The sequence below is a fragment of the Scyliorhinus torazame genome, chromosome 16 (assembly GCF_047496885.1).
Source record: "Scyliorhinus torazame isolate Kashiwa2021f chromosome 16, sScyTor2.1, whole genome shotgun sequence".
Taxonomy (NCBI): domain Eukaryota; kingdom Metazoa; phylum Chordata; class Chondrichthyes; order Carcharhiniformes; family Scyliorhinidae; genus Scyliorhinus; species Scyliorhinus torazame.
The window spans coordinates 65952099-65978731 of NC_092722.1; the positions used below are offsets into that span (position 1 = coordinate 65952099).

Genomic DNA, 26633 nt, shown 5'->3' on the forward strand with positions numbered 1-26633 from the left:
CCATTTGGAAGCAAATGGACGTATTAGTGAGAGGCAGCACGGTTTTGTGAAGGGGAGGTCGTGTCTCACTAACTTGATAGAGTTTTTCGAGGAGGTCACTAAGATGATTGATGCAGGTAGGGCAGTAGATGTTGTCTATATTGACTTCAGTAAGGCCTTTGACAAGGTCCCTCATGGTAGACTAGTACAAAAGGTGAAGTCACACGGGATCAGGGGTGAACTGGCAAGGTGGATACAGAACTGGCTAGGCCATAGAAGGCAGAGGGTAGCAATGGAGGGATGCTTTTCTAATTGGAGGGCTGTGACCAGTGGTGTTCCACAGGGATCAGTGCTGGGACCTTTGCTCTTTGTAGTATATATAAATGATTTGGAGGAAAATGTAACTGGTCTGATTAGTAAGTTTGCAGACGACACAAAGGTTGGTGGAATTGCGGATAGCGATGAGGACTGTCTGAGGATACAGCAGGATTTAGATTGTCTGGAGACTTGGGCGGAGAGATGGCAGATGGAGTTTAACCTGGACAAATGTGAGGTAATGCATTTTGGAAGGGCTAATGCAGGTAGGGAATATACAGTGAATGGTAGAACCCTCAAGAGTATTGAAAGTCAAAGAGATCTAGGAGTACAGGTCCACAGATCACTGAAAGGGGCTACACAGGTGGAGAAGGTAGTCAAGAAGGCATACGGCATGCTTGCCTTCATTGGCCGGGGCATTGAGTATAAGAATTGGCAAGTCATGTTGCAGCTGTATAGAGCCTTAGTTAGGCCACACTTGGAGTATAGTGTTCAATTCTGGTCGCCACACTACCAGAAGGATGTGGAGGCTTTAGAGAGGGTGCAGAAGAGATTTACCAGAATGTTGCCTGGTATGGAGGGCATAAGCTATGAGGAGCGATTGAATAAACTCGGTTTGTTCTCACTGGAACGAAGGAGGTTGAGGGGCGACCTGATAAGAGGTATACAAAATTATGAGGGGCATAGACAGAGTGGATAGTCAGAGGCTTTTCCCCAGGGTAGAGGGGTCAATTACTAGGGGGCATAGGTTTAAGGTGAGAGGGGCAAAGTTTAGAGTAGATGTACGAGGCAAGTTTTTTACGCAGAGGGTAATGGGTGCCTGGAACTCACTACCGGAGGAGGTAGTGGAGGCAGGGACGATAGGGACATTTAAGGGGCATCTTGACAAATATATGAATAGGATGGGAATAGAAGGATACGGACCCAGGAAGTGTAGAAGATTGTAGTTTAGTCGGGCAGTATGGTCGGCACGGGCTTGGAGGGCCGAAGGGCCTGTTCCCGTGCTGTACATTTCTTTGTTCTTTGTTCTTTGTTGTTTGTTAGACAATGCAGGTTTAATATTCACATGATGATGATGGAAGCCAGGATGGGGGGGCATTGATGAAGAGGATGGCATTAATGGGCAATAAATACATATCACCGGTCATGTGGAAATGTTTAAATATATCAGGGATGGGTCATTGTCATTTTACTTCTGCATTTTGCATTCCCACTTTGTGAACTCACATGATGCAGATCTGCATGATGTGGTTTTTTAAATATAAATTTAAGAGTATCCAATTAGTTTTTTCCCAATTAAGGAGCAATTTAGCATGGCCAATCCACCTAACCTGCACATCTTTGGATTGTGGGGGCGAAACCCACACAAACACGGGGAGAATGTGCAAACGCCACACGGACAGTGACCCAGAGCCGGGATGGAACCTGGGACCTCACCGCTGTGAGGCAGCAGCACCATCCTCGGCGCTGTGAGGCAGCAGCACTAACCACTGCATGATGTATTTTCACCATGAATATTTAAAGGGACCATTTACAAATGCAATGGTGGAGAAAGTTTGGCCATTTGCCGAATGTCTTAAGCGGAGTAGAAGTCAGATTAATGGAAGGAATAATTGAAAAAGCGGCACTGAATTCTAATGAAACATCCCTGGATACCAAACTGCTGGATGAAGTAGGGACAAAGAAGGAGGTTCTGTTTCAAAGCAATGGGAAAAACACAACAAGGAAGTGGCCAAAGAGATCAGCAGCAGAGGTGTCACCATGTGGCTCTGGATGCAATGCAAAAAGCATTTTAGAGATCTGACCAAGCGAGCAATGTTTTGGATTCACCTATATCCGGTGATGCATCACCTCACCCAACCTCATCAGTATACTCCGTTTACATCACTCTCACAAGCCACTGAACTACAAGCAGATCCCACTGTTCCTTCTTCTCACCTCCTTCTCCCACCACTGCCACTCACCCCAAACCTCTCATAATCTGACACCACGTCAGTTAACTCTGAGGAATCTCAGCATATCTTCAAAAGGATCATCGAGACATTCTTCAAATGAACTACCAGTACCACTCCTCTTGGATCTACCCATCACCTTCATCAAATGTATTTCATCCAGCCAATACAGACACCTTAAAGCGACCCATAGGTTTGCTGTGTCACATTGCATGATAACACAGAATTCCAGGAAGAAAGCAAGGACTGGAGATGGACCTCCATAAACTGTGTTATCACCACAGCAGAGGAGGAGTTGGAGATAAACAGCATTTCTACCACCCTCAGCACCAGAGATGGTGAGTCTGTTTGTGCATTGTTGCAGGGTGACAACTCACAGACCCACATCTGCAAGAAAATGTATCTGGACTTGGCCACAAATGAAATATCATTTCAATCGCATGCATTTTAACACCTGTAGATTCATGACTAAATTATATTCATCTGTCCTCTCCTCCAGACCATCATTTGAAGAACAACAATCCCTGCCAATTAATAGCATTTGCTCCTCAGAGGAGTTCATGTGGGTGCACCCATCACAGGCCATATGCAGACCAGGCACCAGCACAGATACAAGCACATTTGGTGGGTCCCCTTGAAGATTTAGGTTGGGTTCTCAACAGATGAAATACACTTCAGGAATGAGCGCAGGTAGAATGTTGTGGTAGGGACAAATCTGGAGTATCCATAACAGGAGAAACACAGAATTCTCAGTTTTTGAGACTAAGACCAGTGGCTGGCAGAGCTTATCCCACTGACCAGAATGGAGGGATTCGACGACAGATATTGTGCTTGGAACCTAATTAATTATGCAGAGGCGGGTTCACCTCTGAATCACCTGGTTGCTGGTAAGTGAACGTTTGCCCACTGTCAGCTGGCAGGTTCAAAGGTCCTGATGCCATATTTAAACACTCCTATCACCCTCTTTACCAGACTATGGAGGATGTCAGCTATTACCCTCTTCACCAGACCATGGAGGATGTCACCAATCCAGAGGGAAAAGTCTAGCAGCCTCAAGAAGTCTGTTCCTCCCCTTTAGCCCATCAACTGCAAAGTACCCATGCCCCAGTTGGACCTCTACCCACCCAAATTAACAGTGGTGTTTTGATCATATGACAGATTGTTGATTGATAAAGCATCCATCGGTTTGTTACATTTATCAATAGTTGTGTGTTCTGGTTTTTTTTGCTAATTGGCAACGGCTGGTGCATTTAGGCATATCAAACATCAGTCATTTCATGTTGGAAAGTTTGTTGATTATTCTGCCTACATTTGTCCCAGCTCTTCAGCCTCCAGATTCCGTATTCCACCACGGATGAAGCTCTCGGTGAAATTATGAAACAATTTCAGTCCTTCATCTATTCCTCCTGACCAGATTAAAGCGTCGTCACTTTCGGTGTCACCTTATGATCGGGACTTGGAACTCCCCGGTTCCTGAAATTTCTTTTGTTGCACTCAGCTACCTTGTGAATGGCTCTCTCCCTTGTTGGGATTGTTGTTGCTCCTCTTCGATCTCAGACAGATGATTGCTGGTATGCTGGAGTTCCTGTTCACTGATACTGGATCTCAGCTTTCTTCCGAATCTGCCCTTCCAGGTTATTTTTCTTTTCCGTGTAATCATCACTGAGGTCTCCTGTTGGATGAAGTCCCTCTGCCAGCTGCTTAACTTTCAGTTCTCCGTTCACTCTGTCGAGGTGTTCTCCTTTGCGTTCACGTACATAAGCCATAACGTTTGCACCTGTGCTGTTGTTAGCAGATTGAACTTGCATTGGTGTTGTTTCATGGGAACAGCATTTTCGACAGCTACATCTTGCTTAATTACTTTTGTGTATCCCCAGTTATCTCCCCATGCAGCTCCATGTGACTGTAATGACTCTTTCAGGTTATTTTGATTTTCCTCTGGAAGCTAACTCAATGAATTATCTCAATTTGTGAATGTTTCTTCGTTGTCCAATTGAATTTATGGAACGTCAAATTCAGAATTGTCTGGATTTCTCTCTTCTCCCTGAGATACAATGACTAACACTTCTCCTTCTTTCTTTCTCTCCCTGACCCATTCTGTGCTTCCTCCTTCTGTCTGGCATTATTATCAAATGATTCGCCTCACTCAATTTCCTTTCAATCGAATATGGCTTTTAATGGTTCCTTGAAGGCGGAAATGGGTATTAAAGGTGCTGGTTTGATTACCACTCAAAGTTCCCCTATTACCTGACATGAGACATATACAGCAAAATTCAACTACATCCTTATGCAGTCCAGGACATTGAACTACATCCTTATGCAGTCCAGGACGTTGCGCATTTCTTTGTATTTTTGCTTGGATCTTCCTTGAACCTAAATGACCCCCTACTGGAACCTCATGCACTACCTGGAAAACCTCCTTTCTATAACTCACCAGTAATACCTCTTAATGAACTTCTGCCCCTTTCTCATCTGCTCGAATATTTAACGGTCTCTATTTTCTCATTACCACATTATCTCTAATGTAATAACATTCTGGTATACATTCAGGTTCCATTTCTGGATATGTTTTCCGGCATAACTTCAGCTCAGAATCATTTTGTTGTAATTCAACCAACTTGCTTGAACTACAGACGTAGCATGGTGGTTATCACAATTGCTTCACAGCTCCAGGGTCACAGGTTCAATTCCCAGCTTGGGTCACGGTCTGTGCGGAGTCTGCACATTCTCCCAGTGTGTGCGTGGGTTTCCTCCGGGTGCTCCGGTTTCCTCCCACAGTCCAAAGATGTGCAGGTTAGGTGGATTGGCCATGCTAAATTGCCCTTAGTGCCAAAATTGCTCTTAGTGTTGAGTGAGGTGACTGGGTTAGGGGGATAGGGTGGAGGTGTGGGCTTGGGTAGGGTGCTCTTTCAAAGAGCCGGCGCAGACTCGATGGCCTGAATGGCCTCCTTCTGCACTGTAAATTCTATGATTCTATGATCCGCTTTATTTCACTACTTGCTCTGGCATTGTCCACTGTCCTAACCATTTGATCAAAAATGGTTCCTGACAATTCATTCACTAACTGCTCGTTGTCTTGGTTAACTATCTAATCAAACAGGGTTCCTGATAATTGAATCTCAGCCTCCCTATTGGAACTCCTCAGGTTCTCTTCCATCCAGTGGCTGTGAGATCAGATTATCCCACTCCCAGATATACGTCTTGCAACATCTTCGTTTGACTACAGTATGTCTTTTAGGAAAAGAAATCTGCCATCCTTACCTGGTCTGGCCTACATAGGACTCCAGACACACAGCAATGTGGTTGACTCTTGGAGCCCCTCAAGTGCAATTAGGGATGGGCAATAAATGCCTGTGACGCCCACATCCCATGAACGAATAAAAAAAAGAAATGCTGCACTCCCACGTGTGGTCCAGTTACACCTTTACCAGGATAAATTGTTCCCCCAAAAATGGTATATGTTCTATTATTCCTACTCCACCACGTCTCCCTGGCGCTGTGAGGCAGCAATACTAACCACGAGATAAGGTTCAGGCACTTGATGTACACATTTTCCAGGAAGCATGCATGACAGCTGCATCCTTGGGAAATTGCAAATCCCTGGTATTTGAGGGTCACCTCAGGCTGCAGTGATGGCCCGTTGAGGTTATCCACTAATGTCTTGGCTGATGACGTCAGTGTGGAAGCCCGAGGCTTAAGCAGAGGCCCGATACAATGAGGCTCACAGAGCTACCCGGCCTCTGGCTTGCTCAACATGCGTGCCCTCGACAGGTCAGATGGAACCATGCAGTAGAGTCCCCAGAGGGTCTCCGTATCGTTGTGGTCTGCTGTGCCCTACAAAACCTGGCTCAGCAGTGGGCCTTACTGATAAAGACCCAGAGGAGCGTAACATTTTGTTGGAGAAAGTCCAGGAGAGTAGAGGAAGAGGCCAAGGAGGAGTCAGAGGATGAGTATGATTCCTGAAGGCCCCATAAAATCCCCCATGGAGTGCAGTATATAAGGTTAGGGTATATGAATTGGGATACATCAGGTGGAAAAGGTTGCAGGCACAGATAGACATATGGGAATATGATCTTGTGGTGATAATGGAGACCCGGCTCAATAAAGAACAGGAATGGGTAAATATTCCTGAGTACAAGTTGTTGAGGAGAGATGGGGTGAAAAAGAAAGGAGGAAGGGTGACAGTATTGATCAAGGCAAGTATTACAATGCTGGAGAGAGGGGATAGAGTCTCCTCGGTTTACAGCTATACCACCAGGTACATGATATAGGCCCCCAACTAGTGGGAAAGATGCAGAGGAACACATTTTCCAAGGAAATTAGAGGTGCAAAAACTATAGAATAGATTTAATGGGGGAATTTTAATTACCTCAATATAGAGAGCTATAACAATAGTATATAGGAAGAAGTCTTACAACACCAGATTAAAGTCCAACAGGTTTGTTTCAAATCACTAGCTTTCGGAGCACTGCTCCTTCCTCAGGTGAATGAAGAGCTGGGTTCCAGAAACATATATTTTGGCAAAGTCAAAGATGCAAGACGATACTTTGAATGGGTGCATTTGCAGGTAATTAAGTCTTTACAGATCCAGAGAGAGGGGTAATTCCAGGTTAAAGAGGTGTGAATTGTCTCAGGGCAGGACAGTTGGTAGGATTTTGCACGCCCAGGCCAGATGGTGGGGGGTGAATGTAATGTGGCATGAATCCAAGGTCCTAGTTCAGGCCGTACTCATGTGTGCGGAACTTGGCTATAAGTTTCTGCTCAGCGATTCTGTTGCGCGTCCTGAAGGCTGCCTTGGAGAACGCTTACCCCCGAAGATCAGAGGCTGAATGCCCTTGACTGCTGAAGTGTTCCCCGACTGGAAGAGAATATTCCTGCCTGGCGATTGTCGCGCGATGTCCGTTCATCCGTTGTCGCAGCGACTGCATGGTCTCGCCAATGTACCATGATTCGGGACATCCTTTCCTGCAGCGTATGAGGTCGACAACGTTGGCCGAGTCGCACGAGTACCATGTACCTGGTGGGTGGTGTTCTCACATGTAATAGTGGTATCCATGTCGATGATCTGGCACGTCTTGCAGAGATTGCCATGGCAGTGTTGTGTGGTGTCGTGGTCGCTGTTCTGAAGGCTGGATAGTTTGCTGCAAATAATGGTTTGTTTGAGGTTGCGCGGTTGTTTGAAGGCAAGTATTGGGGGTGTGGGGATGACCTTGGCAAGATGTTAGTCTTCATCGATGATGTGTTGAAGGCTGCGAAGATGTTGTAGTTTCTCCGCTCCGGGGAAGTACTGGACGACGAAGGGTACTCTGTGGGTTGTGTCCCGTGTTTGTCTTCTGAGGAGGTCGGTGCGTTTTTTTCTGTGGCACGTTGGAACTGTTGATTGATGAGTCGAGCGCCATATCCCGTTCGTACGAGGGTACCTTTCAGTCTGTAGATGTCGGTTACGCTTAATATGCCAACATCTTCATGCACAAGTTTGAACAAGATCTCCTCACCGCATAGGACCTTCAACCGACATAGCAAACTACCCAGCCTTCAGAACAACGACCACAACACCACACAACCCTGCCATGGCAATCTCTGCAAGACGTGCCAGATCATCGACATGGATACCACCATTACACATGAGAACACCACCCACCAGGTACGTGGTATATACTCATGCGACTCGGCCAATTTTATCTACCTCATATGCTGCAGGAAAGGATGTCCCGGTGCATTGGAACATTGGCGAGACCATGCAGACGCTGCGACAACGGATGAACGGACATCGCGCGACAATCGCCAGGCAGGAATGTTCTCTTCCCGTCGGGGAACACTTAAGCATTCTCCAAGCAGCCTTCAGGACGTGCGACAACACAGAATCGCCGAGCAGAAACTTTTAGCCAAGTTGCGCACACTTCAGCAGTCAAGGGCATTCAGCCTCTGATCTTCGGGGGTAAGCGTTCTCCAAGGCAGCCTTCAGGACGCGCAACAGAATCGCCGAGCAGAAACTTATAGCCAAGTTCCGCACACACGAGTGCGGCCTCAACCAGGACCTTGGATTCATGTCGCATTACATTCACCCCCCACCATCTGGCCTGGGATTGCAAAATCCTACCAACTGTCCTGGCTTGAGACAATTCACACCTCTTTAACCTGGGATTACCCCTCTCTATGGATCTGTAAAGACTTAATTACCTGCAAATGCATGCAATCAAAGTATTATCTTGAATCTTTGACTTTGTCTAAATATATGTTTCTGGAACCTACCTCTTCATTCACCGGAGGAAGGAGCAGTGCTAGTGATTCCAAACAAACCTGTTGGACTTTAACCTGATGTTGTAAGACTTCTTACTGTGCTCGCCCCAGTCCAACGCCAGCATCTCCATATCAATAGTATATAGGACAGAGAGGATCAAGAGTTTGTGAAGTGTGTTCAGGAGAATTTTCTCAATCAGTATTTGGCCATTTCAATGAGGAAGGGGCATTGTTGGATCTGCTCCTGGCTAATGAGCTAGGCCAAGTGGGTTAAGTATCAGTGGAGAACACTTAGGTTATGTCTAAGGATGAAGAAAAATCTAAAGTATAATTAATTAATCGGGAGAAAGCCAATTTCAGTGGGATCCAAATGGATCTGGTCCAGCTAAATTGGATGTAATTGTCAGATCAGCCATGATTAAATTGCAGAGGAGGTTTAAGGGGCTGAATGAGCTATTTCTGTTCTTTGTTTGTATGTTTGTGTGTTCGTACACTGGCAGATAATATTGTCAAGAACAATGAGCTGCCGTTTTCACGTGGGGGAATAAAAACATTTCAAAGTGCCTGAAGATTGCGATCTGGACTGTGTCGCAGGGCCTGTGGGAATCACACCGATTTTCTCACTGAAAATAACACTTTCTCATTGTTTGGGAAAATTCCAATTCCGTCTCTCGTGGCCAGAACTCTTCTTTAAAAATGCACAGAAGTTTTGGCATCTCCAGGAAGGAACATTAATGTCTTTTAAAGCTAACTACACTCTTTTAGTTTGTCTGAAGGTTAGAAATATCTCCAGTAAAAGTCATGGCTAGTCAGAGTAGCTTTGTCCATTGTTAAAAAGAAGAAATAATTTTATTGAGTAGCCCAGTGGACATTGATAGGTATTTATATTATTCTGATTTTGATCACATCGACCTAGGAGCGCCATCACTCGAGGTCATTCATCAACACTACCTCATTGATCAATATCAGGTCTAGTATAGCCCGCTCCCTGGTTGGCTCCAAAATGTGCTAATCTAAGAGGTTATCCAGAACATATTCCATTCATTCATCATCACGTTACTTTTGCCCATCCAATTTTTCCAGTCTACATGTAGATTTAAAAACCTCCATGATAATTGGCATACCTTTCTGATAAGCTCCCACTATTTCTTCTTTGATACCCCCTCCTAATGTGTGATTACCATGGGGCCTGTACACCACTTCCACAACTGACTTTATCATTCCTTGTCTCTACCCAAGTTGTTGGATGTGCACACTCATCCAGGCAATTTTCTACCGTGCCAGGTAGATGTCAGTGTTGTAGTTGGCAAGTATTGCAATGAGTCTGCATTAAGTGCTATGTTACATCTTGACACTATGGAGGTAGAAACATAGAAGACAGGAGCAGGAGGAAGCCATTAGGCCCTTAAAGAGCCAGCTTCGCCATGTATTATGATCATGGCTGATCATCCAACTCAACAGCCTATTCCCGCCTTCCCCACCAAATCCTTTGATCCCTTTCACCCCAAGTGCTATATCTAACTCCTTGAAAACATACAATGTTTTGATCTCAACTGTTTTCTGTGGGAGTGAATTCCACAGGCTCACCACTCTCTAGGTGAAGGAATTTCTCCTCACTTCAGTCCTAAATGTCTACCCTGTATCCTCAGGTTGTGGCCTCTGTCTCAACCTTCCTGCCTAGTCTAGTCCTGTTAGAATTTTGTGAACCCCCCTCATTCTTCTAAACTCCAGCGAATATAATCCTAATGACTCAATCACTCCTCATATGTCAATCCCGCCATCCAAGAAATCAGGCTGGTAAACGTTAGCTGCACTCCCTCTCGGATAAGGGGGCCAAAACTGCACACACCAGGGGGCCAGAACTGCTCACACCACAGGTATGGTCTTGCCAAGGCCCTGTATAATTACTGCAAGATATACCTCCTCCTGTACTCAAATCCTCTCGCTATGAAGGCCAACAAACTATTTGCCTCTATATCGCCTGCTGCACTTGCACGCTTACCTTCAGCGAGTGGTGGTCGAGAACACCCAAGTTTTGCTGCAAATTGGCTATTAATGCCCTCTCTCAATTTACAGCCATTCAGATAAAAATCTGCCTTCTTGTTTTTGCTACCAAAGTGGATAACTTCTCATGTATCCACAACATACTGCATCTGTCCATCCACTCAATTTGTCCAAACCACACTGAAGCATCTCTGCATTCTCCTCATAGCTCATCCTCCCACCCAGATTTGTGCCATCAGTAAATTTGGAGGCATTACATTTAGTTCCCTCATCTAAATCATTGATATATTTTGGGAATAGATGGGGTGCCAGCGCCAATCCCTGCGGCACCTCACTAGTCACTGCTTGCCAATCAGAAAAAGACCCGTTTATTCCTACTCTTTATTTCCTGTCTGCCAACCAGTGTTCTATCCATCTCAGCACACTACTCCTAAACCTATGTGCTTTAATTTTACACACTAATCTCTTATGTGGGACTTTGTTGAAAGCGCAAATAAATAACATCCACTGGCACCCCCTGAAAGTGCAAATAAATCACATCCACTATCTCCCCTCATCAACTCTACTAGTTGCAGCCTCAAAGAATTCCAGTAAATATGTCAAACACTATAACTCTTTCATTAATCCATGCTGATTCTGCCCGATTCCACATGTTTTCCAAGTTTTACAATAGACTCCAACATTTTCCCCACTACTGATGTCAGGTTGAATGGTCTATAATTCACTGTTTTCTCTCAACCTCCCTTCTAAAATACTGGGGTTTCATCAGCTACCCTCCAATCTGCAGGAACTGTTCCAGAGTCTATAGAATCTTGGAAGATGACTACCAATGCATCCACTATTTCTAGGCCCATTTTGTGAAGTGCTCCAGAATAGATTATCGGGCCCTGGGGATTTATCGGCCTTCAATCCCATCAATTCCCCCTACACCATTTCCCTACTAATATCCTTCAGTTCCTGTCTCTTACTAAACCCAGTGTTCCCCTACATTTCTGGTATGTTATTTGTCTCTTCCTTTGTGAAGACAGAACCAAAGTATGTATTTGAATTGGTCAGCCATTTTTTTGTTCCCAATTACAAATTCCCCTGTTTCTGACTGTAAGGGACCTACATTTATCTTCACCAATCTTTTTCTCTTTACCTATAGAAACTTCTACAATCAGGGCAGCATAGGTGGTGCAGTGGTTAGCACTGCTGCCTCACGGCACCAAGGTCCCAGGTTCGATCCTGGCTCTGGGTCACTGTCCATGTGGAGTTTGCACATTCTCCCCGTGTTTGCATGAGTTTTGCCCCCACAACCCAAAGATGTGCAGGGTAGGCGGATTGACCACACTAAATTGTCCCTTAATTGGAAAAAATGAACTGGGTACTTTAAACTTTTACAGTCAAGTTTACTCGGGTACTTTATTTCCCCATTCTTAAACAATCCCTTATGTCTTGTTTTGCTGAATTCTAAACTGCTCCCAATCCTCAGGTCTGGTGTTTTGCCTGGCCAATTTGTATGCATTTTCCTTGGATCTAATGCTGTCTCTAATTTGAATTGTAAGCCATCTTTCCCGTTTTACTTTTGCAGCAGACAGGAACAAACAATTGTTGAGTGTTCAATATTTGCCATTGCCTATCCGTCGTCATTCCTTTAAGTAATATTTTCCAATCGATGATAGCCAACACGCACCTCGTACCATCGTAGATTCCTTTATTTAGATTCAGGACCTAGACTCAAAATTAACTACGTCACTCTCCAGCTTGATGAAAAATTCTTTCATATTTTAGTTGCTTATCCCCAAGGGGCCTCTCATCTAGATTGCCAATTATTTATTTCTCATTACGTAATACCCAGTCTAGGATGGCTTGTTCTCTAATGGGTTCCTCAAAGTGTTGGTCCAGCAAACCATTCCATAAAAACTCCAGGAATTCCTCCTCTACAGGATTGTTACTAATTTATATACAGATTAAAGTCACCATAAGTAAGATCCTTTATTACATGTGTCTCAAATTTCCTGTTAAATGCCATTCCGAACATCACCACTAGTTTGGGGGTCTATATACAACCCATACTAACATTTTTTGCCCTTTGGTGTTTCTCAGCTCTGCCCATACAGATTTCACAGCATTGGAGCCAATATCCTTCCTCACTGTTAATTTACTCTTTAACCAGCAATGCAACTCCACCACCACCTTTTCCTTTTTGTCTATCCTTCCTAAATACCCTTGGATGTTCAATTCCCATCTATCATTACCCTGCAGCCATGTCTCCTGCAGCCATGTCTCCACAATCCCGACTATACCCATTTACACTATTTGGGTGATTAATTCATCCACTTTATTGTGAATGTTCTGTGCATTAAGGCACAAAGCCTTATACTGATCATTTTAACATTCCTTGTCCCATTCCCATTATTTTATCTGTGGGTCTGTTTGATTCTAGCCCTTGATTCCTCTGCCTATTGTTATTCCTCTTTCGGTCTTTCAGAAACAGGAATTAGGAGCAGAAGTAGTCAATTCAGCCTTTTGAGTGTGCTCTGCCATTCAATCAGATCATGGCTGATCTCAAATCCATCTCCTCACCTGTTGCCCATATTCCTTTAACCCGTTTATCATCAGAAATGTATCTATCTCCTACTTGAAACCATTTAATGATTCAGGTTCCACCACACTATGGGGCAGTGAGTTCCACTAATTCACCACCCACTACGAACAGTTTCTCTTCATCTCAGTTTTAAATCTACCACCTCTCAACTTATATCACTGACTGCTTGTTCTAGATTGCCCCACAAGGGGGACATTTGGTCTACATTTACTTTATAAATCCTTTATAGTATTTTATACACTTTGATCAGATCCCCTCTCATCCTTCTAAACTCTAGTGAGTACAAGCCCAAACTGTTTAACCTCGCCTCATACATCAACTTTTTTCATCCCGGAATCAATCTGGTGAACCTCCTCTGAACTGCCTCCAATGCCACCATATCCTTCCTCAAATAAGGAGACCAAAACTTGGCACAATATTCTAGATGTTGTCTCACCAACACCCTATACAATTGTAAAAAAGCTTCTCTACTTTTACACTCCAGCCCTTTTGCAATAAACGCTAAGATTCGATTTGCCTTTTTGTTCTTGTCCTTGATTTCTCCCTCTTCTGACTCGAGTCATAGAGGTTTACAGCGTGAAAACAGGCCCTTGGAGCCAACTTGTCCATGCCGCCCAGTTTTTACCACTAAGCTAATCCCAATTGCCCGCATTTGGCCCATAACTCTCGATACCCAGCTTTCCCATACAACTGTCTAAATGCTTTTTAAGACACAAAATTGTACACGCCTCAACTACAGCTCGTTCCAGACACTTGTGAAAAAATTGCCCCTCTGGACCTTTTTGTGTCTCCCCCCTCTTATCTTAAACCTATGCTCTCTAGTTTTAGACCTTCCTACTTTGGGGAAAAGATGTTAACTATTTACCATATCTATGCCCCTCATTATTTTATCAACCTCTATAAGTTCACCCCCAAGCCTCCTACACTCCAGGGAAAAAAGTCCCAGTCTATCCAGCTTCTCCTGATAACTCAAACCATCAAGTCCCAGTAGCATCCTAGTAAATCTTTTCTGCACTCTTTCTAGTTTAACAATATCCTTCCTGTAATAGGGTGACCAGAACTGTACACAGTATTCCAAGTGTGGCATTACTAATGTCTTGTAGAACTTCAGCAAGACGTCCCAACTCCTGTATTCAATGTTCTGACCAATGAAACCAAGCATGCCGACTACCTGTACTCCACTTTCAAGGAGCTATGAACCTGTACTCCTAGGTTTCTTTGTTCTACAACTCTCCCCAACACCCTACCATTAACTGAGTAGGTCCTGCCCCGATTCAATCTCCCAAAATGCATCACCTCACATTTATCTAAATTAAACTCCATCTGCCATTCATCAGGCCACTGGCCCAGTTGATCAAGATCCCGTTGCAATCCTAGATAACCTTCTTCACTGGCCACTATGCCACCAATCTTGGTGTCATCTGTAAACTTACATGCCTTCTAAATTCTCATCTAAATAATTAATATCAATAACAAATAACAGTGGACCCAGCACTGATCCCTGAGGCATACCGCTGGTCACAGGCCTCCAGTTTGAAAATCAACCCTCTACAACCACCTTTGTCTTCTGTTGTCAAGCCAATTTTGTATCCTCACCATGGATCCTGTGAGATTTAACCTTATGCAATAACCTACCATGCAGTACCTTCTCAAAGGCCTTGCTAAAGTCCATGTAGACGTCAAATGTACTGTCCTCAAATACCTTCTTGGTTGCCCCTTCAAAAAACTCCTTCCAAGATTTCCATTCCCCTTTCTTACTGGGGATGAATTATCACTGGGGTTCCATGCTGTTTTTTCCAGAAATTTGGAGCGCTTTATGAAGCTTTAATGAACCAGCAAATAGAACCCCCCTCTTACATTTAATGTTTTATTTTTAATATGAAGTTCCTGATTTTTAAAAATGTATCAATGAATTAAGTATTTTCTTCCAACGATTTGGGTTTGAACAATTATCCAACTCTGACTCAGTTTTTGTCTAGAAGTCTCCCTTCCAAGATGCTTTAGTGTACCTTAATTGAAAATAATTTAATCGGTTTTAGCATGGATTCAAGCAGTCCTAATTAAACTGCAACCTCTTCATATCATCGAAGTTGAAAGGGAAAAATAAGACTGCGTAACAAACCTTCCTAGTATTGTGTGTACACCGACTACTTACGAAGGGAAGATTTTCCACTTCAGTCTCTTCAGAAATGAGTGGCTCTTTTGATTTCTTTCCTCTTCGGTTGATCTCTCTCTCGGTGGCCTTCCTCTCAGGTGTCGTCGCGCCCTCCGAGCTTCTCATTTCGCGTCCTTGTGGGGGAAAGTCTCTGTCCGTTGCGTGATTACCATTTGCTCCTCTCGCCAGGTAACTGCCGAACCCAGTGGTTTGACCGAGACGACCCAACAGGGAGCGGGGATTTCGAGGGTCTGGCCAACCTCCGGAAAGAGCATCCCCGTCTGATCTGCAGCAGCCCGACTGCCTGCGAAGTGGAGACGACGTCGGGGACCCCAGCCTCCGACTCGGGAGACAACGCTGCCCCGTAAATATAAAACACAATTCCTGACCTCTGGTGCTGCCATTTAATTCCCCACGGCGTGAATTATTTTACGTTAACTGCGCTCCCTTTTTTTTTCTTAAATCTGTGCGAAACAGGTGCAGCCCCTCCACTGGGTTCGTTTGCGTGAACAAAGATCAAGACGACGGGACCTGCGAGGATTACAGAATCCGGTTCACCTGCCCCCAATCTTTCTGTAAGTGTTGAATATCCGCGGGAGACGGTGATCTTGAATTGGGAGGCGAGAGGGTGAATCTGGGGCCGGATTCTCGGCGCCTCGTGCCGGCCGGCGGCAGTTGAACAAAATGGCGGCGGTGGCGGCGCGCGCGAGGGGAATTCCCGCCCTTGAGTGAGAGCGCGCGCTCCTGACCACAGGGCAGCGGGAGCTCCGGCCTACCCGGCTTGGCCACACTCCTAACCACAAGGCAGAGGGAGCTTGGCCTGCCTGTATTGACCACGCTCCTAACCACAGGGCAGCGGGAGCTCGTGCCTACCCGGCTTGACCACACTCCCAACCACAGGGCAGCAGGAGCTCGGGCCCGCCCTTATTGACCACGTTCCTAACTACAAGGCAGAGGGAGCTCGGGCCCGCCTGTATTAACCACGCTCCTAACCACGGGAGCGGGAGCTCGGACCTGGCTGAATTGGCCACACTCCTCCACAGGGCAGAGGGAGCTAGGGCCTGTTTTGTGAGGGCCACCAAGAATCGAGCATGAGTTTGTAGAACTGAAAGAAATAATTTTATTTACAATTACATATATACAACAGCAGCAGTACTCCACCATTGCTCTCTACTCTCTAAGGATTGGGGGATAGCAATAGTCCCCAGCCAGTAGTAATCAGGCAGGTGATAACATCCCTCCGCCCCAAAGTTCGGAGGAATTCACCGAAAGACCCTGGCGAAAGAGGGCGTCCGACTCGTTTTGCCGCAGCTCAGACACCATTTGCATGAGGCGCTGGATCGGGCGGCATATAACGAGAAGGAGAATGGCGCTTCCGCGATGAACGGCATAGCGGTTGTACATCCACGGGTGTGGGTCCGAGGACTCCCCCTCGGAGGACCCTGTGTCTCCATCTCGGAGTCGGAGTCCAAATCTTCCATCATCTCGGCGTCTCTAACGCCACACGGTTCTGCAACGACCTGCGCAGGCTTTGAGTGCGGCGCCAGAGGAAGATCCTGAGGATGAATCTCCACTGTGTCAGATCTCTGCGGTTGTAGAAGTGAGCTCCGGGGGTGGGGAATCGTTGGAAGAGGCGGCCTTCTGGACCGAATGTGGTCTAAATGCTTGCAGTGGAGCTGACCCTGGGCTTGCATCTGGTAAGAGATCGGACCCGTTCATTGAAAGATAATGGCAGGGACCCACTGGGCACCACCAGCAAAATTTTGAACGAACACCGGGTCACCAGGCGCAAACTGCCGAATCAGCCGGTGCCGAGAAGGTCCCTGCCATTCTTGAGTGTGGCGTTCTTTTGCGCCAATGTCCGGGAAAACCATGCTAAGGCGGGTGTGAAGTCTCCGGCCCATTAGGAGCTCCGCGGGAGCTACCCCAGTCACCGCATGTGGAATGGTTCTAAACAAAAAACAAGCCAGCCTAGTGTCCATAGACCTGGAAAACTCTTTCTTCAGGCCCCGTTTGAATGTCTGCACTACGTACTCCGGCAACCCGTTGAAAGCCGGGTGGTATGGAGCGGTGAGGATATGGCGTATGCCATTCATCTTCAGAAACCACGCAAACTCCTCACTTGTGAAAGGAGTGCCGTGCCGAGAACCTCGGGGAGGCCATGTGTACTGAAAGACAAACGCATCTTCTCGATCGTTGCGCCGGACGTTGTGCCTACCATCTTATGCACCTCTAGCCATTTAGATTGGGCATCGATTAATAAAAGGAACATGGATCCTTGAAAAGGGCCGGCGAATTCCGCATGCAAGCGCGCCTAAGGCCGCCCTGGCCATTCCCAGTGATGTAGGGACAGGGCCAGTGGAAACCTCTGATGCTCCTGGCAAATGAAGCAGTTTTGGGCGACCTTCTCAATGTTGCCGTGGAGGTCTGGCCGCCTAACAACTCCGGGCCAACATTTTCATTTTGGTCACACCCAGATGCCCATTGTGCAAGTCCTTTAGTATCAGCTCCTGTCCTTTTTCCGGGACAATCACACGCGTCCCCCACAAGAGGATACCGTCCTCCAGGCTAAATTCTGACAGCTTGGAGAAAAATGCCCGCAACTCGCCTGGGAGCTGTCAATGTTGTCCACCATACAGGACTATAGGCCTAACTTTTTGATAGGACTGGGTCCACTAACGGATTTGCGATGCCGTGACAGGCAAGGAGTCCATAAAATTTAGTTTGGCAGCCACCTCACCGGTCGTGGGGGTCAACATGGGGCCGGTCGACAACGGTAATCGGCTCAATGCATTGGCATTTGACATCTGGGTCCCTGGTTTATGCTCTAGAGAATACTCGTAGGCAGCGAGCAACAAAGCCCAGCGCAGGCTCCGTGCAGAATCAATGGCCGGAATTGGTTTATCCTCTCAGAAAGGTCCAAGCAGAGGCTTATGATCAGTCACGATAGTGAAGTGGTGGCCATAAACCTACTGGTGGAAGCATTTCACTGCAGAGAGCACCGCCGAGCCCTCCTTCACGATCTGCACATACTTCTTTTCTGCTGCAGTCAATGTGCGGGAGGTGAAAGCTATCGGCCGCTCAACTCTTTTCTTCATTTTGTGGGACAGGACGGCCCCAATACCACGTGATGAGCAAAGGCTTTTCAGGATCATAGTGAGTTAGTAACCCAGGCGACGACAATTGTTGTTTTATCCACCGGAAAGCGTTTTCTTGCGGCTGACCCCAAACCTAGGTATGATTCTTCTTCAACAGAAGGTGCAATGGGGCCAGCGTAGTTGCCAGATTGGGGAGGAACTTCCTGTAATAGTTTACGAGTTCGAGAAAAGAACAAAGATGTGAAGTGTCAGTCGGGACGGGGGCTTGTTGAATTGCATGCACCTTTTCTATGACTGGGTGCAAACCTTCGCAGTCCACCTGATAACCCAGGTAGACCACTTCCTTCACCTGAAAGATACACTTTGTACTACGTAAACGGACTCCAGCCTCTGAGACGCGTCTAAGGATAGCCTCCAAATTTTCCAAATGTTCCTGCTTCAACGTCTCTGTAATCAAAACACCATCTAAATAAACAGCGGCATGTGGTAAACCTCTCAAGATACCCTCCATGATGCGTTGAAAGATAGCGCAGGCAGAGGATACTCCAAAGGGCAACCATGTATACTCATCCAGGTCCCTGTGTGTATTAATGGTTACATATGGCTGGGAGGCAGGGTCCAACTCCAACTGTAGGTAGGTGTGACTCATATCTAATTTCGTGAACGAGAGTCCACCTGCAGGCTTCATGTAGAGATCTTCTACGCGGGGCATTGGATATCGGTCGAGCCGGGAAGCCGTATTCACTAAGTTTATAGTTGCCGCACCAGCGAACCGTGCCATCTGGCTTCATTACTGGTACAACTGCCGCTGCCCAGTCGGCAAAACGGACAGGCCTGATAATACCCAAGGACTCCAAACGAGTGAGCTCCCCTTCTACCTTCTCGAGCAAGGCGTAAGGCACCGGGCGCGCCCGGATATAGCGCGGCGTGACTCCTGGCTCGACCTGGATACGGGCTACGGCCCCTTTTATCTTCACCAAACCGGGCTGGAGTATATCTGGGTAACCTCCTAGTACCTCCGTCAACCCTCCAGAATCTGTTTGAAGAATGAGCTGCCACTGCAGCCGCAAATGGCGCAACCAGTCCCGACCCAACAGGCTGGGCCCGTGGCCGCGCATCACGATAAGCCCCTCCTGGTGTCCATAACAACAGGGGTCAACATAGTTCCAGCAATGTCGAATGGTTCCCCCGTATAGGTGGCCAACCTGGCCTGTGTATCGGTTAATGTAAGGATCTGTACACCCTGCTTGATGTGGTAGAGTGTCCTCTGGACAATCACGAAGACCGCTTCGCCAGTGTCCAACCCCATCTCAAGTGGGTGGCCATTGACCCGTACTGTCACCTTAATGGGGGCCACACAGGGAGCTGCCACACAATGCAGCTGCAGGCAGTCGTCCTCCTTCTCCACATCCTCAGGATTAGTCCCCGCAGGTTCATCCAAATGGAAGGTATGGCCCTTGGACTGGACTCAGTTCCTCTCAGAATGACAGCGTCTCTGCCACCCACAGAACTTTGGGGAGGGACATCCGGCGGCCACTGGCATCGATCCGGACGCGCCGTCCAAGGTACGGCAGCGGTGCAGGGAGACGCCTTTGGATGAAAGGGGTTGCGCCCCAAGGCGCGCACCTCCATTCCCTGTAGCTCCTGCACTCCCCGTTCTGCGATCTCTCGGGACAGCGCTATCTGAATGGCCTGTTGAAAAGTCAATGTCGCGTCGGCTAACAACTCTCTGGGTGGCCGCGTTGTTAATACCGCAAACCAGACGGTCGCGTAACATTTCTGACAAAGTCTCATCATAGTCACAGTATTCTGCAATCCTGCATAGCCTGGATAGAAACTCTGCAAGGGCTTGTCCTGGGGTCCTCTGAGCGGTATTAAACCGGTAACGCTGGACTATCGTGAATGGGGTTGGGTTAAAATGTTGCCCCACCAAGGTCACAAGTTCATCAAACGTCTTGCTGTCAGGCGCAGCTGGGTACATAAGGTTTCTAATCACCCCAAACCTATGCGGGCCGCAGGCGTTGAGCAAAATGACTACATGGCGCTCGTTTTCGGTGATGTTATTCGCCCAGAAATAGTAACGCATCCGTTGTGTGTCCTGGTTCCAACTTTCCAGCGCAGCATCAAAGACATCCAAACGTCCATACAGAGGCATGGTGCAACAGAAAAACAACTTCAAACCTGTATCCAACATAAATCCAGGGAGGTGGCTTCAGCAGTGTAGACAGTTATCCACTTTAACCCTCGGCACCAGTTTTGTGAGGGCCACGAAGAATCCAGCACGAGTTTGTAGAATCGAAAGAAATAACTTCATTTACAATTACATATATGCAACAGCAGCAACTCCACCCTGCTCTCTCCTCTCGTAGGATTGTGGGATAGTCAATAGTCCCCAGGCAGTAGTAATCAGGCAGGTTATAACAGCCTTCCTGGTTTGGCCACACCCTTAACCACAGGGCAGAGGAGCTCGGCCTGCCCGGATTGGTCACACCCTTAACCACAGGGCAGAGGAGCTCGGCCTGCCCGGATTGGCCACACCCTTAACCACAGGGCAGAGGAGCTCGGCCTGCCCGGATTGGTCACACCCTTAACCACAGGGCAGAGAGAGCTAGGGCCTGCCCGGATTGGTCACACCCCTAACCACAGGGCAGAGAGAGCTCAGCCTGCCCAGATTGGCCGCACCCTAACCACAGGGCAGAGAGAGCTAGGGCCTGCCCGGATTGGTCACACCCCTAACCACAGGGCAGAGGGAACTTGGGCTCGCCCGGATTGGCCATGCTCCTAACTAAAGGGCAGAGGGAGCTCAGGTCTACCTGGCTTGGCTATACTCCTAATTACAGGCCAGAGGGAGCTTGGGCCTCCCCGGCTTGGCCACACTCCTAACCACAGGGCAACGGGAGCTCATGCCTACCTGGAGTGGCCACCCTCCTAACCATAGGGCAACAGGAGCTCGGGACTGCACGGATTGGCCACACCCCTCACCACAGGGCATCGTGACATTGGGCAAACCCGGATAGGCCACACTTCTAACCACATGGCAATTGGAGATCAGCCTTCACGGATTGGTCACCCACCTAACCACAGGGTAGAGGAAGCTCGGGTCTGCCTGGCTTGGCCACACTCCTAACCACAAGGCAGAGGATGCTCGGGCTTGCCCGGCTTGGCCACACTCCTAACCACAGGGCAACGCAACCTCAGGTCCTCCCAGCTTGGCCACACTCCTAACCACAGGACAGCGGGAGTTCGGGCAGGCCTGGCTTAGCCACATTTCCAACCACAGGGCAGAGGGAGTTTGGACCCACCTGGCTTGGTCTCACTCCAAACCACAAAGTAGCAGGAGCTGGGGCCTGCCTAGATTGGCTATACTCCTAACCGCAGGACAGGGGGAGCTCGGCCCTGCCCGTATTGACCAGACTCCCACCCACAGGGCAGAGGGAGCTCAGGCCCGCCAAGTTTGGCCACACTCCTAACCACAAGGCAGAGGGAGCTTGGACCCGCCCGGCTTGGCCACACTCCTAGCAGGAGCTGGGGTATGCCCAGATTGGCTCCTAACTACAGGTCATTGGGAGCTAGGGTCCATCCAGGTTTGCCACGCTCCTAACCTCAGTGCAGCGGGAGCTGGGACCCGCCCGGTTTGACCATACTCCTAATCACCGGTCATTGGGTGCTCGGGCCTGTCTGGATTGTCTACATTCCTAACCACAGGGCAGTGGGAGCTCGGGCCTCCCAATCTGGCCACACTCCTAACCACAGGGCAGTGGGAGCTCGGTCCTCCCAATCTGGCCACACTCCTAACCACATGGCAGCGGGAACTCGGCCTGCCGACTTGGCCACACTCCTTAGCCCAAGGAAGGGGAGCTGTGACCTACCGGCTCGGCAATATTCCTAACCACAGGGCAGCGGGAATTGGACTTGCTAGCTTGGCCACACTACTAAACACTGGGCTGCAGTATCTCCGATCTCCTCGGCTTGACATAATCCTAACCACAGGGCAGCGGGAGATCGGGTCTCCTGGCTTGGCCACAGTGCCAACCACAGAGCAGTGGGAGTTCGGGCCTGCTGGCTGGGCCACATTCCTAATCACAGGGCGGCGGGAGTTCGGGCGTCCCAGCTTGGCCACACTCCTAACCACAGACAAGCTCAAACAGGAAAGACCTTGTTAGAAACACCTCTGTGACAATCTCCTGTACCTCTGTATGAGTCAGACCAGCTGCAGACAGGCAAAGGCCACGCTGATGGTGAGTCATGCAAGCCAGAAATGTTTTAAAAGGCAAGTATTCATGCTTTTCAAAAATTAAACGCTTCACCCCGCTGAAGGAAAAGTTGCAGCAGCCACCCATTGCAGGTCAGGGGAGATATCAGCATTAAGAACATTTCCAGTTCAGCGTGTTGTCTCCTTCCTGGAATTATTAGGGCATCGGATGTGTGGACAAGGCTGTTTGGACCCCAGCTGAATACCACAGGAAGGGTGCAGCTGGAAATAGGTGCTGCACCCTCAGAAATCGAGGCTCTTGCGGATGAGGAGCAGCAGCCTGCATTAGAAGAGCAGAGCCCTGGGCATCAGGAGGCCATAAGAGAGGGACGAGGGCCACAAAGGAGCAGGCGACACTGCCCTAAGCACAGGATTTACAGGCAGAAGCAAAACTACCTGCACATGACTGAGAACCAATGCCGAAGGATATTTCAACCATGTGGACAGCTGGTCACAGACCTCTGTGTCTTCATCAGTGCGGAATTCTGCAGCATCTCACAGGCAACTCACCTAGATAGATTTAGATAAGAAATGATGGGAGGAGGAGGCTCAAACGAAGCGTAAACACCAGCATGGACTGATTGGGTTGGGTGGCCTGTTTCATTGCTCGACTGTGTTAATTAACATGATCCAGTGGGAGAATCATTGTGGAATTTAATGCCCAATGTTTTAAAGTAAATCATCATTTTGCTGTGTAATTACTGAGCAGTAGATTTATATTTGCATGATTGTGATAGTAAGCATTGTGTGTGTTGCAGTAGTACAGTGCAATGCAAGACAGAGTGGCACTGTGACACAGTGGTTAGCACTGCTGCCTCACAGAGTCAGGGACCCATTTCCAGCCTTGGGTGACTGTGTGGAGTTTGCACATTCGTCTGGTGCCTGCGTTGTGTTGCCTCCAGGTGCTCCGGTTTCCTCTCACAGTCCAAAGATGTGCAGGTTAGGTGGATCGGCCATGATCAATGTATGGGGTTAGGGGGATTGTGGTAGTCACCACTGATGTATATATTGTGTATATATAGGATGTTGATATAGGTGCTTTACGGTAAGGCCCCTGTACTACAGGTATGGGGGTAGATCCCTGCCTGCTGGCTCCGCCCAGTAGGTGGAGTATAAATATGTGTGCTCCCAGTACAGCAGCCTTTCGTTAGCTTCTGTAGGAGGCCACACATCTCAGTGTAATAAAGCCTCAATTACATCCAACTCTCGTCTTTGTGTAATTGATCGTGCATCAATTTATTACACTGAGTTTTTCAGAAGATGGACCTCCGCATCAAGCCGGATCGCCTGCAGCTGCATCCGCAAGTAGACAACGACAAAAAGGATTTTGAACATTGACTAGCCTGTTTTGAAGCGTACATTGGGTCTGCGCCAGACGAAAGCACAGAAGCCCCAGATCCTTTACACACGGCTGAGCTCCAACGTCATTCCACTTGTCCAGGACGCGCCGACCTACGCAGAGGCCATGGCGCTACTGAAGGAAAACTACGCTCAGCGGACTAACATATTCTACGCCAGGCACCTCCTCGCCACGCGGCGTCAACTTCCCGGTGAGTCGGTGGAAGATTTCTGGCGCGCCCTGCTCCCCCTAGTTAGAGACTGTGACTTTCGGCCACGGAACACTCAAATTTGCAAATGAGAGACGCATTTGTTACGGGCATAGGGTCTGACTACATCCGCCAGCGCCTCTTAGAGGGGGCCTCGCAGCGACCTAAAAACTAGCACTTTCACTTACGTTCGCATCACGCAACATTCAGGCCTATGCCCCCAACCGCGCGGCCCACCCCCACCCTGTGCATCGTGGACTCCGCAGACGGCCGCCCCATCGTGGACCCCATCAGCGACCGCCCTCAGCCAATCCCACGCCTGTGCCGTGCGGCAGCCAACCAACCCCAGGGAGGCCCAAATGCTAATTCTGTGGGCAGTCAAAACACCCCCGACAGCGCTGCCCGGCGTGGAGCACCCTCTGCAAGGCTTGTGGCAAGAAGGGACATTTTGCTGCAGTGTGCCAGGCCCGCTCAATCGCCGGTATTGTCCCGGCACTCCCCACGTGCAGCCAGTGGGTGCTGCCATCTTCCCCTCCTAGGACCTCGTACGGCCAGTGGACTTGTTCCTCCCAGGACCAACGGGCGCCGCCATCTTGCTTTCCCCACGACACGTGCAGCCCGTGGGCGCCACCATCTTACCCGACTCAGGATCCATGCCCAGCGGACACCTCATCCGATCGCTCATCGCCTGCAACCGCCAACGACCAGCCGCATCTCGCCTCTGCCATGATTGACCCGTCTCGACCACACAACCTCGCGACTGCTTCAACTAAAGGTCAACAGGCACGAGATCTCCTGCCTGCTGGACTCCGGGAGCAGAGAGAGCTTCATTCATCCCGATACGGTAAGGCGCTGCTCCCTCGTGGTACACCCCGCTAACCAGAGAATCACCCTGGCCTCCGGGTCCCACTCCGTGGCGATCCGGGGGTACTGCATCGCCACTCTCACTGTCCAGGGTGTGGAGTTCAGCGGCTTCCGCCTCTACGTCCTCCCCAACCTCTGCGCTGCCTTGCTACTCGGCCTGAACTTCCAGTGCAACCTCCAGAGCCTAGCCCTGAAATTTGGCGGGCCCCTACCACCCCTTACTGTGTGCGGCCTCGCGACCCTTAAGGTTAACCCACCTTCCCTTTTTGCAAACCTAACCCCGGATTGCAAACCCGTCGCCACCAGGAGCAGACGGTACAGCGCCCAGGACAGGACCTTCATCAGGTCTGAAGTTCAGCGGCTGCTTCGGGAAAGCATCATCGAGGACAGCAACAGCCCCTGGAGAGCCCAAGTGGTAGTGGTCGAAACTGGGGAGAAAAACAGGATGGTCGTTGACTACAGTCAGACCATCAATCGGTACACGCAGTTCGACGCGTACCCCCTACCACGTATATCTGATATGGTCAATCAGATTGCACAGTACCAGGTCTTCGCCACAGGATACCTGAAATCTGCCTACCACCAGCTCCCCATCCGCAAGGCGGACCGCCCATACACTGCGTTCGAGGCAGACGGCCGCCTTTACCACTTTCTTAGGGTTCCCTTCAGCGTCACTAACGAGGTCTCTGTCTTCCAACGGGAGATGGACCGAATGGTTGACTGGTACGGGTTGCGGGCCACTTTCCCGTACCTGGACAATGTCACCATCTGCAGCCAGAATCAGCAGGACCATGACGCCAACCTTGCCAAATTTCTCCACACCGCCACTCTCTTCAACCTCACGTATAACAAGGAGAAGTGCGTGTTCAGCATGAACCGCTTAGCCATCCTCGGCTATGTGGTCCAGAACGGAGTTCTGGGGCCCAACCCCGATCGCATGCGCCTCTTCATGGAACTCCCCCTCCCCCACTGCCCCAAGGTCCTCAAACGTTGCCTGGGGTTCTTTTCGTATTACGCCCAGTGGGTCCCAAACTATGCGGACAAGGCCCGCCCACTCATTCAATCCACTGTCTTTCCTCTGACGGCCGAGGCTCACCAGGCCTTCAACCGTATCAAGGCCAACATTGCCAAGGCCGCGATGCACGCGGTCGATGAGACGCTCCCCTTCCAAGTCGAGAGCGATGCATCAGACGTCGTTCGGGCCGCCACCCTCAACCAGGCAGGCAGGCCCGTGGCATTCTTTTCCCGCACCCTCCGTGCTTCCGAAATTCGGTACTCCTCCGTTGAAAAAGAGGCCCAAGCCATCGTTGAAGCTGTGCGACATTGAAGGCATTACCTAGCCGGCAGGAGATTCACTCTCCTCACTAGTCGGTTGCCTCCATGTTTAATAACACACAGCGGGGCAAGATCAAAAACGATAAAATCTTGAGGTGAAGGATCGAGCTCTCCACCTACAATTACGATATTTAATATTGCCCCAGTAAGCTCAACGAGCCCCCCAATGCCCTATCCCGAGGTACATGTGCCAGCGCACAAGTGGATCGACTCCGGACCGTGCACGACAACCTCTGTCACCCAGGGGTCACACGTATTTACCATTTCATCATGGCCCACAACCTGCCCTACTCCATTGAGGA

General features: G+C 48.8%; 1 protein-coding gene across 1 annotated transcript in view; it reads left to right on the forward strand.

The window, feature by feature from the left end:
* The window catches only part of LOC140392259 (uncharacterized), a 415817-nt gene that overhangs the window by 322617 nt on the left and 66567 nt on the right, over nucleotides 1-26633 (forward strand). Inside the window, exons 39-40 of the mRNA XM_072477576.1 lie at nucleotides 15425-15599; nucleotides 15713-15810. Coding sequence (XP_072333677.1) covers nucleotides 15425-15599; nucleotides 15713-15810 — 273 coding nt within the window. The remainder of the gene's footprint in view (nucleotides 1-15424; nucleotides 15600-15712; nucleotides 15811-26633) is intronic.